Source organism: Lytechinus variegatus, chromosome 15 (assembly GCF_018143015.1).
Source record: "Lytechinus variegatus isolate NC3 chromosome 15, Lvar_3.0, whole genome shotgun sequence".
NCBI classification, from domain to species: Eukaryota; Metazoa; Echinodermata; class Echinoidea; order Temnopleuroida; family Toxopneustidae; genus Lytechinus; species Lytechinus variegatus.
Window position 1 is genome coordinate 32,147,512 of NC_054754.1, and position 15,805 is coordinate 32,163,316.

The 15,805-nt window shown below is 36.0% G+C and overlaps 1 protein-coding gene across 1 annotated transcript in view; it reads left to right on the forward strand.

Moving 5' to 3' along the window:
* LOC121428773 (DNA (cytosine-5)-methyltransferase PliMCI-like) overlaps positions 1–15,805 on the forward strand; it is a 28,373-nt gene that overhangs the window by 4,136 nt on the left and 8,432 nt on the right. Inside the window, 20 exon segments of the mRNA XM_041625594.1 lie at positions 80–271; positions 667–724; positions 1,212–1,295; positions 2,087–2,196; positions 2,930–3,048; positions 3,668–3,760; positions 4,330–4,481; positions 5,532–5,713; positions 6,275–6,446; positions 7,111–7,208; positions 7,988–8,126; positions 8,891–8,974; positions 9,419–9,543; positions 10,211–10,541; positions 10,819–10,883; positions 11,339–11,462; positions 12,301–12,535; positions 13,399–13,517; positions 14,336–14,407; positions 14,785–14,902. Coding sequence (XP_041481528.1) covers positions 80–271; positions 667–724; positions 1,212–1,295; positions 2,087–2,196; positions 2,930–3,048; positions 3,668–3,760; positions 4,330–4,481; positions 5,532–5,713; positions 6,275–6,446; positions 7,111–7,208; positions 7,988–8,126; positions 8,891–8,974; positions 9,419–9,543; positions 10,211–10,541; positions 10,819–10,883; positions 11,339–11,462; positions 12,301–12,535; positions 13,399–13,517; positions 14,336–14,407; positions 14,785–14,902 — 2,672 coding nt within the window.

A 15,805-nucleotide genomic window follows, 5' to 3' on the forward strand; every position in this document is an offset into this window, starting at 1 on the left:
AAATGTTGACAGTGATTTTGCAAAATAGAAAACAATATAAGCTCAATATGATATTACACCTAAATTTCTTTGAATTCAGACCAGTAAAGAAGGAAGAAGAGAAGAAAGAAGGGTCGTCATCAATGGAAGCTGATGAGAAACAAACAAAGATGGAGAATGGAGATGATGGAAAGAAGGAAGAGGAGGAGGAGCCAAGTGGACCAGGAGGAAAGAGGATCAAAAAGGAGGAGGAGGTGGAAGAGAAAGCTGAAGAGGATCCAATGTCACCAACGTGAGTTTACAAAAATATATTTTTTCCCATTATTTTTACGTAAGAAATGCATTTTTAACTAAGATGGTGATGATTGTATGTCACCAACGTGAGTTTACAGAAATATATTTTTTCCCATTATTTTTACGTAAGAAATGCATTTTTAACTAAGATGATGATGATTGTATGGTGTTTCTTTTTTGGGGGGAGGGGTAGAGTTGAGAACTGAATCAATGACACGTGAATGTGGGCTTTGAAAAAATGTGTTGACAGAAATAGTATTCTTTCTCAGCTTGATGTGTCATTGACTTTTATGAATCTCTGTATTCAAGTTTTAAAGCGTTGTCATAAAAATTGTTTGATTCAAGTGATAAGTATTTTCTAACAAGTAAATGTTTTTGGTTTTTTTCATGAAGGAGAGATCTCCGACAGAAGTCCAGTAAAGAGACAAATGTAACCACGCAAGAAACCAAGGTAATCAAATTTTATTAAAGGGAAATCAAAACTTAATGTCAAATTATTTTTTATCCTAAACAAGCAAATTCCTTTGGGCCAATCTTCCCTCCGATCTTGCTGTATCATGTTTGTCACCAATGGTGTAATCTACAAATATTTATTTTGTTAATCAATAGAATTTTTCAGCAGCAATATGAAGTAATAACTGACAACTTGATATGATTTTAATCACTAAAAACAAAAAAGATATAAAAAATGGGTCAATAGTAATGAGATGTGTGTCACTGACCCATTATATTGATCAGTATTTCACACAAAACTTGCTTACCAAGTTAAAGGCAGAGTAAATCGAGAAAAAGTCTTGAAATTCTTAGTCATTCAATTAGAAATTCAATTTGTGATAAATGTACTACTGGGAAGAATATCGATCATTCAAAGTTAGTTTTACTAATGTGATTTTCAGAAAGTATAGTTGTACATTGCATTGTTTTCTCTGTTTCCATAGCAACCTCCTCTACGATGCAAGGAATGTCGGCAGCCGTTAGATGATCCCGATCTAAAACTCTTCCCAGGAGATCCTGATGATGCTGTAAGTCATCCTTCTGTAACTTCTTTCAACCTTTCATACCCATTATATGTTGTCAGGTCCTTTTATCGAGGAAAGCTACATGGTTCCATATCTCCCTTTCTTGGGCCTGTTTCATAAAACTTGTTATAATAGCAAATTCGCATTAACAGTTTAAAGTACTGAAATCCTTCACTCTATTGGATGATAGTAAATTTGTAAATAGAAATATAGCATTTTTTATACAAGTCTTAGTAATCCAAGACCCTAGTCTTGTTCTGCTCCTTGCAATGACTTCCATTTACATTTTTCTGTATGTGTTTATACTTGATATGCTACTCTCCTATTCCGGAGTCTTCTCATTTTATCGCGACCCATTTTCTGAACATTCTAAATTGCATTGCTTTCAATTTGTCTTTACATACTAGAATTATGTTTCACATTATGATTAATCGAATTATTGAGTTCAATTATGTTTGTTTTGGTTTTTTTTCTTTTCACATGGAACAGATTATTTGTTCAATTTAATAACTGCTTAAAATCTCTTTAACAATAAAAAAGAGTGGCTGTTTTTTTTTAATAACAGTTACAGGAATGTTTATCACAACTCTGTTATTCTTCATCTCACAAAAAGATATCTAGCACGAGAAACTGTCACATTGTTCAAATGAAAATAAATTGACATCATACCCCCATTAATTTTTTGTTACCCCATTGCCACCTGGAAGTAGATGGTCCCTGTACATAGTATATGTGAATTTAAGAATCCAGTAGCTAACAGGTTAATTGAATATTTCCTTTCTATTGAACAACAGAGGGAGGAATACATCACCTTGACGGACCCCAGGCTCTCTTTATTAACTGGTGACGAGGAAGATACTATGAGCTATGAAGAAAGGCTTCAGTTTAAGATCACTAATTTCAGGTGAGTTTCATTCTTTGTTCTGTCTATCATTAATTGCAAGCCTGCTGGATTTTGTTCAATGGAAGCGTGATAAGCAAAAAAAAAAAAAACGATGGAGGTTATTTTCAAATTGAAACAAATAGAACAATCTTTACATATCTTAATAATAATGATAATTACACTTGCTTATTTAGTGCTTGTCACATAGTTTTTCACCAGTAATGCATTTTACATTGATGCATCATAAATATCCTGGGTTTTGCAAAGCAGCTGTTATGCGCTAAGAGTGCATATTGGTTTTGAGTAGAAATGTTCTCAGTGTAATGATAATTAGCATGATTTATTTTGTTCACGTAGTTGACTACAAGAATCAACAGAAACAAGTTAGGGTTGGTAAGGATAGTTGACCACTCTAGGGAAAGTTTAAAGATAAAATCAAACTCTCAAAATCAAACTCTTTGTAATAAGCGCTATATAAATGTACATTATTATTATCATTATTGTTCTTCATAGCAAACTATTCCTAAAATAGCACACACAAAAATCAGACTACCTAAACTAATCAACATTTTTATCACCACTTTTTCAGTTAAAAAAAGCCAATAGGCTATACTTCAACAAGTCTTTATTCATAGTAAATGTAGGGGTTTGATGCAACTGATATTCAACTTCGTATCTTGAAATGTAATTCAGCCAATTAAAAGTCATGGATCTGATTGTCAGTAGTTCCTAAATGTATTATTTCATTCTGCAGTGTCTACGATAAAAGCACTCATCTCTGCGCATTTGATCGTGGTTTGATTGAGAAGAACAAGGAGCTGTATTTCAGTGGATATGTCAAGCCTATCTATGATGAAAATCCAAGTATCGAAGGTGAGACTATCGTATGTTATTTCATGCTCTTGAATTGAGCAGGGTTTAATTAGCAGAGATGAAGAATTCCCAATCTGTTTAATGTCAGAAAAAGGGCAGAAATGATTTGTATCGTTTATTTGTACCATCTTTTCTTGACCAAGGTTTTCTCCCAGTGTAGTTGAACAATTCCTGAAGAATTTTACTGTTGGAGAAGTGACAGATTTGATGTTCAGACATGTTAGTCCCAAACTTTGTTAGCAGTTTTGAAGCATCATTAGTGCTTACAGAACTGTTCAGCTTGATAGAAATGGATTAATATGATGCATTTGTATCATCAGTTTAATCACAAGGGTTTCAGCTTTCCTGTGTATTTTTGTATGCATGCAATAATTTTTTATTTATTTATGAGCAGATTTACAGAAACTGAATAAAATGTTTATCTTTATGTTCTTTCACCTCCCAAGTTAAATTCTGCTTTACAATGGGCCTCATCTCTTATAAGTACACATATTACCCCATTTGTGCATCCATCAAGCAAAGTTTTTTGTGTATTTGTCTATATTTCTCATTATCTATTCTTAATTGACCTGAAAATATATAAAGTATATTTTTGTATTTTTATGTCACCATACTACAGGTGGAATCCCAACAAAGAGAATGGGTCCAATTAATGAGTGGTATACGACAGGATTTGATGGAGGAGAAAAGGCTCTCATTGGATTTAGCACTGGTAAGATGGTGGGAGAATAAACGTTTTATCCAGAAGTACAGGAAAGGAGGTGTCAGATTTATAGACAGGGGGGGGGGGGCTACAAGGGAAGAGATGGAATGAAGAAGCTTGCAAGAAAGACAAATATCTCACAGTCCAAGAGATTTTTGAAAGGATATTCATGTTTTGCCTCCTATTTCCTGTGTCAGATTTCATTCTTAGTTATTTCTTATTTATTTAGTTTATTTTCAAGAATCTACTATGTGCTCTTTTTAATGGCTTCATGTCAATCTGAGAAAGCAATGTCAATGTCTAGACCACATTTTTATTGGTTATTTTACACTTCAAATTCTTTCTTAAACCTGACAGTTTGTAAACCTGGAGACAATTGGGATGGCTGCAAAATGTCTGCCCTTGAGGCACTATCTGTACGCGTGAGATTCTAATGATCTAAATGTCTCTTGTCTTGAGTTTGGCTGATTTGGCATATGCTAATATTCTCCAAGCAAGCAAGTTGTTTTTGATCTTTTTTATTAATGAGTCTTGTAAATTTTTTAACATAGTATCAACCTTTGTTGATGTCTTCACAGCTTATGCTGAATACATTGTAATGGGCCCGAGTGAGGAATACAAGCCTTTCTGGCAGGCCGTGCAGGAGAAGATCTACATGAGTAAGATACTCATTGAGTTTCTTATAGGTACCCAGGATGCTGTCTATGAAGATCTTCTTGGTCAAATTGAGGTAAATTGTCTAAAGTATTAGAATAAGTCCCCAGGGAGTGGGGAATGTGCATATTTTGTATCAAAGGAAGTCTGATGAGTGGGTAGTGGTAAACATGTTAGTAAATCACATAGAAATATGAATAATAGGTTAAGCCCAGGAAGTAGACCACAGGGAGTGGAAAATGTGCATACATAGTATGATTGAGAAATCTGATGTATGGGTAACTAAACACCTGTAAATTACCTGGATATCAGCCCAGGGAGTGGGAAATATGTATGCATTGCATAATATGGATGTCCAATGAGTGGGTAATATGCCTATAATTCACTTCGATAAATCACTTAGATATACATGTATCAATGATATCTCAAGCCCAGGGAGTGGGGAATGTGCATTCATTGTATGATAGGGATGTCTGATTATTGGGTAGTGATGTATATCCGTAAATCACTCGGATATATCAATATTTTAACCCCAGGGAGTGGGAAATGTGTATGCATTGCACAAGAGGGATGTCCAATGAGTGGGTAATAAACCTGTAAATCATTCAGATATCAATGATATGTTAAGCCCAGGGAGTGGGGAATGTGCATGCATTGTATGACAGCGATGTCAGATGAGAGGGTAATGATGTATGAACAGATGGGTTTTGAGAAGCGCTTTAATTGGCAAAGACAAATGAGATTGTTGTGGGTATGTTTTAAGAGGGGGTTTTTCAATTCAAGATGAATGTTTCCTGGAGGAGGCAATTATCAAAGAAGACGTGGCAGAAGCATATGAATGAGGAAAGTAGGACGGTTGGGCTGATAAGAAGGGGGGATGCCCTGAATCATTTAAAGTGGAAGAAAGCAGGAAAGGTATATGGCGATCCTTGTTTATTAAGACAAAATTGGATTTTCAAATTTGGCTTTTGACAAACTACTGATAAGTGCTTTGCATAAGTAAACATTTATTGTAATTAAGTTTAGGATATTTTTCCCCTGCTGAATTACTTTAAAATGGAAGGAGTTCAGATGTGCTCATTAAACTATTGAGCACCAAATATCACTGATTTTCCCGTATCTTTAGACGACCGTACCACCAGAAGGATGCAATCGCTTCACAGAAGACACCCTCCTCCGCCACGCCCAGTTTGTCGTTGAGCAGGTTGAGAGCTATGATGATGCAGCTGATCAAGATGAGGTTCCTCTCATCACTATGCCTTGCATGAGGGATCTTATTAAGCTGGCTGGTGTCACCCTCGGCAAGAGGCAAGTACATATTCATTTTGTGTTTCGCGAACCAAGAAGTGAAGGCGAGATTCAGGAATTCAAGTGGCGTCTGTCAATCATCACCCATCTTTCGCATGTTTACCTCTAATATTATTTTATGATTCAAAACTTGATCTTAGTAAGCTTGCCCTTCATACCCCTAAGGAAAAAAGTACTTGTTTAATTCTTAACCCATTTTTACCGGAAACACTAAAATAAGCCTAAAAATCAGAGGAAAAATTACGATTTTGCCCCAAAATGCTTAGAGAGCCCAGCAAGATAACTGGCATTTTTTTATGCTATAGTTTTTCAATATGTTATTGTCAGTAGCATAATTTTCTTGCCAGCGTTTTTTAGGACAAAAGTTTTATGCAACACACCCATGGAATCTAAATCAAGGATCCCAGAAAAAAAAAAATCCCTGGTACAATGGTTATTGGAGTACCAATATTCATGTAGATGGAGGAGGTATTCAAGATTTGATAAACATAAAATCACTTATCTTGATGTTCTACAATCTAAATTTCATCTAGTTCATTTGTATTTCTTATGGTCTTCCAGACGTGCTGCTAGGAAAGCTGCAGCGGTTAAGAAAGAGAAGAAACCTGTCTTCACCATGGCAACGGTCACACCCCTTGTTAGTCACATTTTTGATGATATCTTCAAAGATCAAATCGCAGATGAGATGAAAGCAGCTGCGGCGGAGAGGAAGAAACGATGCGGAGTTTGTGAGGTAAAACCCTTGGAATGTTTTAATATTGTGTTGTATTTTCTTTTGCTTAAATTTGATTTTTAATTACATTCAATAAGCCAAGTTGTTGTGTGTCTGGACAAGACGGTACTAATTTAAGGAATTGTGCACAAAATATTTCATAAATTGTTTGAAAGTTATGTCAGACAATATTGCCAAGTACAAACTTTCATAATTATTTGTGTTATTTCATATATGTCAAGAAAACCAAGAGATTTCTTTACATTTATCTCCTCAAGTGACCAGATTGAATCCCCCATCCCACTTTGTTTACTTCATTGCATTTTCTTTAGCTCCTTGTTGATTTCCTTTTCTTTGGCAAGGTGTAATGATAGTAATGTGTCTATTTAAATACAGAACAGTTAGTATATGCATGGTATCATATTACCCATGCTGTAACTGATCTGTCATGTATTTACAATGTTGTTAGGCAATTATTTAATGCGATTTTGACTGATTCATGCACAATATGTCAGTTTTATGATTTAGTCTTTTTTTGCAGGGTACCGAAGATAAAGGGAAATCCTTCTTTGTGTACCAAACTGATAACCTCACAAACAGAATGAACTCCTCTTTCAATAGAGATATTATTGTGAAATTATTTTACACCATACAATCATGATAAATGTGAAATTGATTTCACTAGGTATGTCAAGCACCGGATTGTGGAAAGTGTGCTGCATGCAAGGACATGATTAAATTTGGTGGAAGCGGCAGGGCCAAGCAAGCATGCAAAGAAAGGAGGTATGTCACACCCCTTACATCTAGTTTCCTCTCTTTTTTTTCTGGCTCATGTTGATATAGCCAGACTGAGTGATCAAGATAGTTTAATATTACCTGGGGCCCATCTTCCAAAGAGTCACAATTTGTAAATATCATAACTTTCAGTACAGGAAATGTATACAACATCGCCTTGGAAGAGAGAGGGAACACATTAATTTGCCAAGACAATGACGCCTGTAGAAGTATGCATATTTATTTAGAAAACATGATGAACAGACATGCATTCTAGATGATGATGTTGCTGGCTTTCTGTAGATGTAAATTTTTGTATTAGTCACAACTCTTTTGTAAGAAGGCTGAGATAGACCAAGTGGCTGACTCTGTTTAGCTAATAATTTTGATACTAGTTGCATTAGAGGAATTATTTCTTACTGTGGTACTTGACCTAAAACAATATACATAATAGTATAATTTGCTTGCACCCGAGTCCAGTCTTTGAGATTATATCAGTATCAATCAAATCCGAGTCCAGCTAGGTTGCATTCTGAACTTGGCATGTGATCAGCAATTAGCTTGGGGTGTATATTAAAGTTTGCCCAAGGCTTGTCAGATATAGCAACATGACTGGATTTTATATATATATTATACTTTGTCAATACCATATTTCTTTTATTATTAGCTGTACAGTTAAAAAACCTATGTTGGTAAATGGTTAGGTAGATCCCTTCGTAATATTTGACAATTTAGCATTGGCTTGATGGTTGAAACAAGATTAATAATATTTATTTTCTTTACAACAGGTGTCCCAACATGGCTGTTCAAGAGGCTGATGAGAATGATGTTGATGAGATGGACAATGCTAACAAGAAAGAAAGTGTGGAAGATAAGAAAGCTAAGAAGAGTCGCAAATTAGGATCACCGCTCAAGAAAAAGAAAAGGGTAAAACTCAGTTTCACAATGTTTTTTTCCAAGGAGAATGAGGGTGTTGTGGCATGCGCCTGTAATCCAAGCTGTGGGGAAGTTACAAATTGATGCAGAGGGTCGAGGTTCGAGCCCTGGTCACGTCTTTCGGATGGTGACGTTAAAGGTCGGTCCCAGACGTAAATAATCATATCTGATTGATACACATCTGACAAAACTCAAATACACACACCCAAGGAGAACGAAATCTAATGTAATCTATGTTTTTAACTTTGTGGTCTTTATGTTTGTTTGGTTTTTTTTTGGGGGGGTTAGCGTTTCCTCACACCTATAAAGGCATGTTTTTTTGTTGTTGTTGTGCTTGCTCTTAATATTTCATTAATTTCTCATTTGTAATTAAACTAATCAACAAAGTACAAGTTATGAAAGATTTTGAAGCCCACTAAAGGGAGAAGAGAGATGTTTTTGCATGGAATTGACAGGTAATCCAAATGGAAAAGTCCATTTATTTATTAAAAACCAACTGATTGGGAAATACTGCAGCTTTGCAAAAGGCATAAACGTCAACCTTACAAGGAAACCTGACAAGGAAACAAGATTCTTCATCATCTTAACTTTCATTTGATTTTTTTTTTTATCTTTGGCAACAAACTAATTTATTTCTTTTCATATTTCAAATTCATTTATTTCACATCTCTTAAAAAACAGGGTACAATATAATAGTAATAATATAATAATCTCCATGGTAACAAATCAGTTAATATCTCTTGATATCCCATCAGGCTAAGGTGACATGGATCGGTGAACCCGAAGAGGTGACTGAAGACCGTGCTTACTACAAGGAAGCCATGATTAATGATGAGAAGGTGAGTCTAGCGTTACATGGGGTCTGTGACACAAAACTTAGAAATCAATCAAACACTTGATCTCCACAACTGATTGATTGTAACAAACAATGCAAATCAATTCAAAGAATCAGCCTTACAAGGAAACCCTAAGCCTTGTGTTACCGAACCCCGGTAACACAAGGCTTAAGGCTGCCACACACCTTACAGCTGGTCTGTGACTCTATTCTAAAAAATATGAAGTAGAATTTGATGCTAATATTGAGACATTGAATATCTTTAGTGTTCTAAATCATCATACAAGTAACTTTGTTCAAATTGGTTTGCAAAAATAACAAAGGCTAACTTTTTTGTTCTGATAAATCAGATGATTAAAGTTTTGTGTATGTCATCTGCCAGATTTACATTATAAGACTCGACTGCTAACTTTAATGCTTCTCTTTATCTGGTTGCTGCCCTCTATAGATTGAGAATGGAGATTGTGTATTGATACATCCAGACGATCCAACCAAACCTCTCTTCATCGCTAGGGTGATCTACATGTGGCAAGAGAGGGAGGGAGAAATGATGTTCCATGCTCAGTGGTTTGTGTAAGTTTACATCAACCTTCAAACCTTGTTATAAATCACTATTTCAAGATTATGAAGAGAAAAATAATCTGTTCATCTGGACTTCATGTTATTGAAATGGGGAACAGTTTCACGTCTCATCTGGGACCCTTCAGTTCGTCTGAACTGGCGGGAAATTGTTGCCGTTTGGTGCTGATGCACAATAGATGTTATTGTCTTTGAGACTTCGAGGAATTTCCGGATTACTGGATTGTAAATCTTGGAGAGGTTGTGGCAGAATCCTCCTCCTTTGTTGCGGGAAGGGTTCTCCGCGGTGACGTAGACTGCCTCACTAACTCCCTCTTAAACCATCTAGGATCTTTGCTTTAGAATGATCACATCTTTGTCTTTAAAGTTGTTTAACAACAATATATTTCCTTGTCCAAAGCTTTGTATTGAGAGCCAGAGTTGTGTTGCATGAGTTTATCATTAAATTGACTGATAGTAACCACGGCTGAGCAGCCGATCAAAATCAGAACAATTAAGAAAAGAAAAGTTTGTTTAAAGTCTGCTAATTTAGTCAACAGATTAATTTATATTGGTAATTGAAAGGAATATATCCATGTTCATCAATGATATTTTCTAACAAACATAAATTTATTCTAATACATTGTAAACTAAATGTACCAATCTACTTGTGTCTTTCCAGGTATGGCTCTGAGACCGTTCTAGGAGAGACCTCAGACCCTCTTGAAATCTTCCCCATCGATGAATGCCAAGACACCTACCTAGCCTCCATCAATGACAAGTGCTCAGTCATCTACAAAGCGCCCTCGTCTGATTGGTTCATGCTGGGCGGCATCGATGACCCCGAGACTGACCGCGTCATCAAGGAGGATGATGGGAAGACGTTTTACTACCAGAAGTGGTACGATCCTGAGTTGGCTCGATTTGAGGATTACGAGGTTCTAACGAGACCTGATGATGTCCCTGCTCATCGCTTCTGTAGCTGCTGCCTTAAGCTTGAAAGAATACAGGAGGTGAGAGAAGAATGCTATGTTTGAACACAGGAATTGCAAGGATAGGGGACAGTTGGCCTTGTATTCATTTTAGATGTTGTATCTTAGTCTTTGAGAATAAGTTTTTCTGAGCTATTATTGAGAAAACTACCTCCCAAGTCTCGGAAAACTGCAGTTCTGTTTTTTTTCTTTGCCATGTTTATGTTGTAGTGTTTACATTGTTGATATTGATTGTGTATTTACAGATTCATAACATTTGCATTTTTTGTTTTGTTTTATTTTGTTTTTCTTATTTTAGAAAGAAACACCAAGACCTGGAGCTAAGCTAGAGGATGATGATGACTCCACTAGGACTATGTACAGGTAAGATGAATACAACCACAGAGATGATGTTGACTTAGATGGTGCAGTTTGCGATGATATGATTATTTCCATACTAATTCATATAAGCGCTCATTGTATAAATGGACAGACTTGGTGATTTCGCACACAAACATTGCAGAGGTCTGCAACATACTAAACAAATCGTGTCTGATTTATTGATGCATTCTTTGGAAATAATTACACAACTTCTTCAAACCATGTCAAGGTATGGTTCATAGAATCATGATCCAAGATTCTATTTTATTTTTCAATTTATGAAAAATCCAGATGGTAAATTGTGACATTAATTAGGGAAAAGATTTTAACTGTACACAGTGCGGCACACAGAAATCAAACTCTGCAAAGATTGATACCACATCATTGATGCAGGTGAATACAGTGATTTTATCATTCAAGTTGCCATATATCTTTTTTTTTATTCTTTGGTTTCCTAGTTCCTGTAACTTCAAAGGTAATGAATTCAAACTTGGTGATGGTGTCTACCTCCTACCAGAAGCATTCTCATTCAACATCAAACAGAAACCTATTACCAAGAAACCATTATCAAAGAAAGATGTGGTAAGTTTGATTATCTTTAATAATCTTGTCTAATTGAAATAATTGAAATACGGCACAACATAAATGCTGTGGATCATCATCTTCACATGTTATTTTTCATTATGTACCGATGTGTTGGCTCAGTTGGAAGAGTGTCCGTCACACAACAGGGAGGTCGGGGGTTCAAACCCCGGCCGCGTCAGACCAAAAGACGTTAAAAGATGGGAGTTGCTGCTACCCTGTTTGGCGTTCAACAATTAAAGGGATAGAGCCTCGTCGATCTGGCGCTGCACGGTGGCTGCCGGGCCCACGATCAATTGGGCAAAGCAAATTTTCGGAGTATTTCATTTCATGTCTATTTCGAACAATATATTATGGATTTTTTTTTATCATGAAATGGGCCACCACTCCTTCAACTTTTACATGGTATTTATGGGATGTTATCTGAGGACTCTTGGCACTTAATGAATTTTAATATCCAAATGTAAAAACAGTGGTCTTTGGGTGAAGACATGCAAGACTCATTTTCCAAGTGCGTTAAAAACGGTATTGTAATGGTGATGGCATGGAGTGACCTATTAATCATTTTCAGTGATATTTCTAGTTTAAGTCAAAACTATTTCTGTGTCCCCATGAGACTGGATTATATCTGTGTTTGAATCTTTTTAACAAGTTTTTGTTTGTCTATAAATGATATTTGATTACAAGAGAAATAATGTACTTGAGAGCACTGGTGCTTTGATTTGGTTACAAACATATATCACTGAAATAAGAAATCCCCTGTCACCCTACTGAGTTATCTCTTTTCCTAATTTGGCTCTTTTTTCTGTGATTTTCGTCATCAACCCTTGTGATATAGGATGAGGACCTGTACCCTGAGAACTACCGTAAATCATCTGAGTATGTCAAAGGCAGCAATCTAGAATGTCCGGAGCCTTTCAGGATCGGTAAGATCATTGCCATCTACACCAACACCAAGAACAACTCAACGGTCAAACTACGGGTCAGTAAGATGTATCGTCCAGAGGATACGCACAAAGGAAGGACAGCAGCTTACCAGGCTGATCTTAATATCCTGTACTGGAGTGAAGAAGGTAGGTTGATCAGTTCATGTGTAGCGCAAGGCTATTTTGATAACTCTGATGTGGATGTAGCATCCGTCACTAATTTCCATGTCGACCTGATTGAAAGCCAATGAAAATCCAAGGTTTTCCATGGAACTTAAAAAGCTTCCCTGATTGTACATGTTAAGCAAATGGGAACTGGTATAGGTGGTTTACACTTTAGAGAAGTGTCCAGTACTAGTACTCCGCTTTTGCAACATCTTTAGGGTTGGTCTTTGGTTTCTATCAAAGAATAAGTCTTGTATAACTCTGCAATCTGCTTTCAAATCAACGGAATGCCTAGTCTATGTTTTTTTATTTGCCACTTTAATTTTGCAATAGTCTACTCATTCACTTACCTCATCGCCTAATTCAAAGACTCCAAAGTATACAAAATTCAGCAGTATGACTCGTTACTCGTACAAAGAAACTTGATAACATATCCCCTGTCATACAGCTTTTAAATTTGGTTACAAGTCCATTTTTTAATCCAATTTAAGATTTTGATATTAGTATATCAATGTTTCTATGGACTTCCTCCTTCATACCTAAATGATTTAGTTACTGTCTATAAGCCAGCATGTCATCTTCGTTTACAAAGTAAGAATTTATTTATTGTTCCTCCAATATCAACAGAAACATATGGTGAATGTTCATTTGCTCATGCAACCGCTGTTTGATGAAACAAACTCCTAAATTCCCTGAAAAACTGATTCAGTTGACAGCCCTACTTATTATTAAAACCACTTTTACTACTGATTTTTCCCATCCCTGTAGATGCCTATTACAATTTCTTTCTCTTGTAATCAGCATATTGAATAACATTTTATAATATTTTCATTTAATATCCACAGAGGCTGTAGTAGAACTAGGTGATGTACAGGGTAAATGTTCAGTGGTCTGTGCTGAAGATCTCAATGAAAGCGTTGACGAGTACAGTGCAGGAGGCCCTCATAAGTTCTATTTTAGAGAGGTTAGTAAACTAGATGTGTATTGATTGAATTAGAAGATTCAAAGTTCCCTTTCATTTATGTGAAATTTTTTGACCAAATAACTACTAAATGTGCAAATTATTATTTGTTTGGCGTCACCTGTGCCTGGTAGGCGAAAAGCGAACTGAATCACTATGACCCGCAGGTCTCTCCTCCCGATATAACTGATTTGGGGGAATGCAGGTGGACCACTACACTGGGGTTTCCCCTACTCTTATACGAATAGTGCAGTGGGTTCTTAATGTGCAAAGGTGGTGTCTTTCCTCTACACGGGGCCTACATTTAACGTCCTATCTGAGGGATGGAGTGTTTTCCATTGTAACATAGCCTGCATCTATGAAACATGGGAGAGACGTTAACACACAACGCACTGGCTTCAGTCATCTGCCCAGGGTGGACTCGAACCCACGATCTTTGGTTCGACGGGCAGACGCGTTACCGACTGAGCCAACGCCGCAAATTTCTATACGTTCATGACATGGTTTCTGTAAATGAATGAAATAGAAATTTTTACATACCCGATACACAAATGATGAGTTTCACTTACCCATATACATCAATCAATTTTCATTTTCTTTCTCTACGAAATCTAGACTTATGAATAAGATTTCATTTCATATCAAAATCCATATATGACGTAAAGAAAAGGGATCATACGTAATGCTTTTATCTTGAATGTTATCTTTTAAATCTGTTTCTAATCCTGCTTCTTAACTAATTGTAATATCCTTTTACTGAATGTCAAAAGCATTATCAGTCCCACTAACTGACTTATATGTACTGTTTTTATACCTCTCAGGCCTACGACAGCAAGAGCAAGGAGTTTGAAGACCCTCCTAGTAAATCACGTAGTAATAGGATGAAAGGCAAGGTGAGGACTCTTAGCCATTAGTCACAAATTAAAGGGATTACTCAAAATCAAAAGTAGAAAAGTTTTAATGCTGGAGTGAGATATATACTTTACATATGTGTAATAATAAATGATAATAATAGTGTAGATTTGTAGAGCACAAAACTTGCCACGTTTCCTGCTCAGCAGCAGCTCTCATGTATATAAAGAAGCTACAAAATATGATATAAACCTAAAAATTACACTATACAGTGCACCCAATAAAAAGGAAGCCTGTTTTCAGAGATAGATTTCACAATTATTAATTTTTTTTACTATAGATTTGGTACTCATGGCAAGATTAGAATCTATTTTTATGTCTCTCTGAAATGAAATTGTTTGTAATGGTATCTTTACAGGGCAAAGGGAAAGGAAAAGGCAAGGCGAAAGGGAAGACAGAGAAAGAGGAAGAAAAAGAATCAACAGAGATTCCCTTCCAGAAACTGAAGTGTCTTGATGTATTTGCTGGCTGCGGAGGTGAGAAAACATTGAAATTTTATGATTTATTGAGCAAGTGAAGAAAATGGAGTTGAGATTGCGAAAAAAGGAACTTGTAAATATGATTTACTCAGTACTATGGTTTGCATCATTTATGTTATAAGAAGCTTGTAGATGTTCTCCAATAATTGTATCAATTCTGTGAATTTTTTTTACAAACCGTCACTTTCTAATCTGAAGTAAGGCATGCATTTTCCAGCAACATTGTGTAAATATGTGACAGATTGTGGGAGTATATGAATGTTCCATCCAGATAAATTCTGCTCATTACCATCACCATTATCTTTGAGAGTGCGGGATAATAAGCTAGTTCGTAGTTCTTTTCTGCTCATGATCAAAAGATGCTACGCATGATCAGAAGAAGGTCATTTGTACTAAAGTGACATGGTGCTTTAAAATCTAATGAGATAAGCACCAACTTTGATGTCTTGATTATTCATATATTCTTTTGAATTGTCATTTTCATTTACATCCACAAAAAGCAAAAATGCTTCCACGAACGACTGGTATTTCACAGTTTGTCAAGCACATTGTGCAACATGCTAAGATATGCATTCAAAGTAGGAATGCAACAAATACCTTCATTAAGTGTTCATTGGTGTGCTATTCTAGTCACCTGGTCTATTCAATTTCTTCATCCTGCTATGTTAGGCAAGCTTACATTATATCTTGCTTTGAAAACTGCCTATCATGATGAAAGAAATGAAAGGTCATTTGACCAAAATTGCCCATGAAGTAACTACGAACTGGTCTATTACATTGGATGTAGCAGTGCAGTTGCTGTATGCTTGACATTTCAAATAAACTTCATAAAGCAAAGATCACTCATTGCCTTGATGCCATGATGTCAGTAGTGAAATATGTTTGAATGATGATTACTGA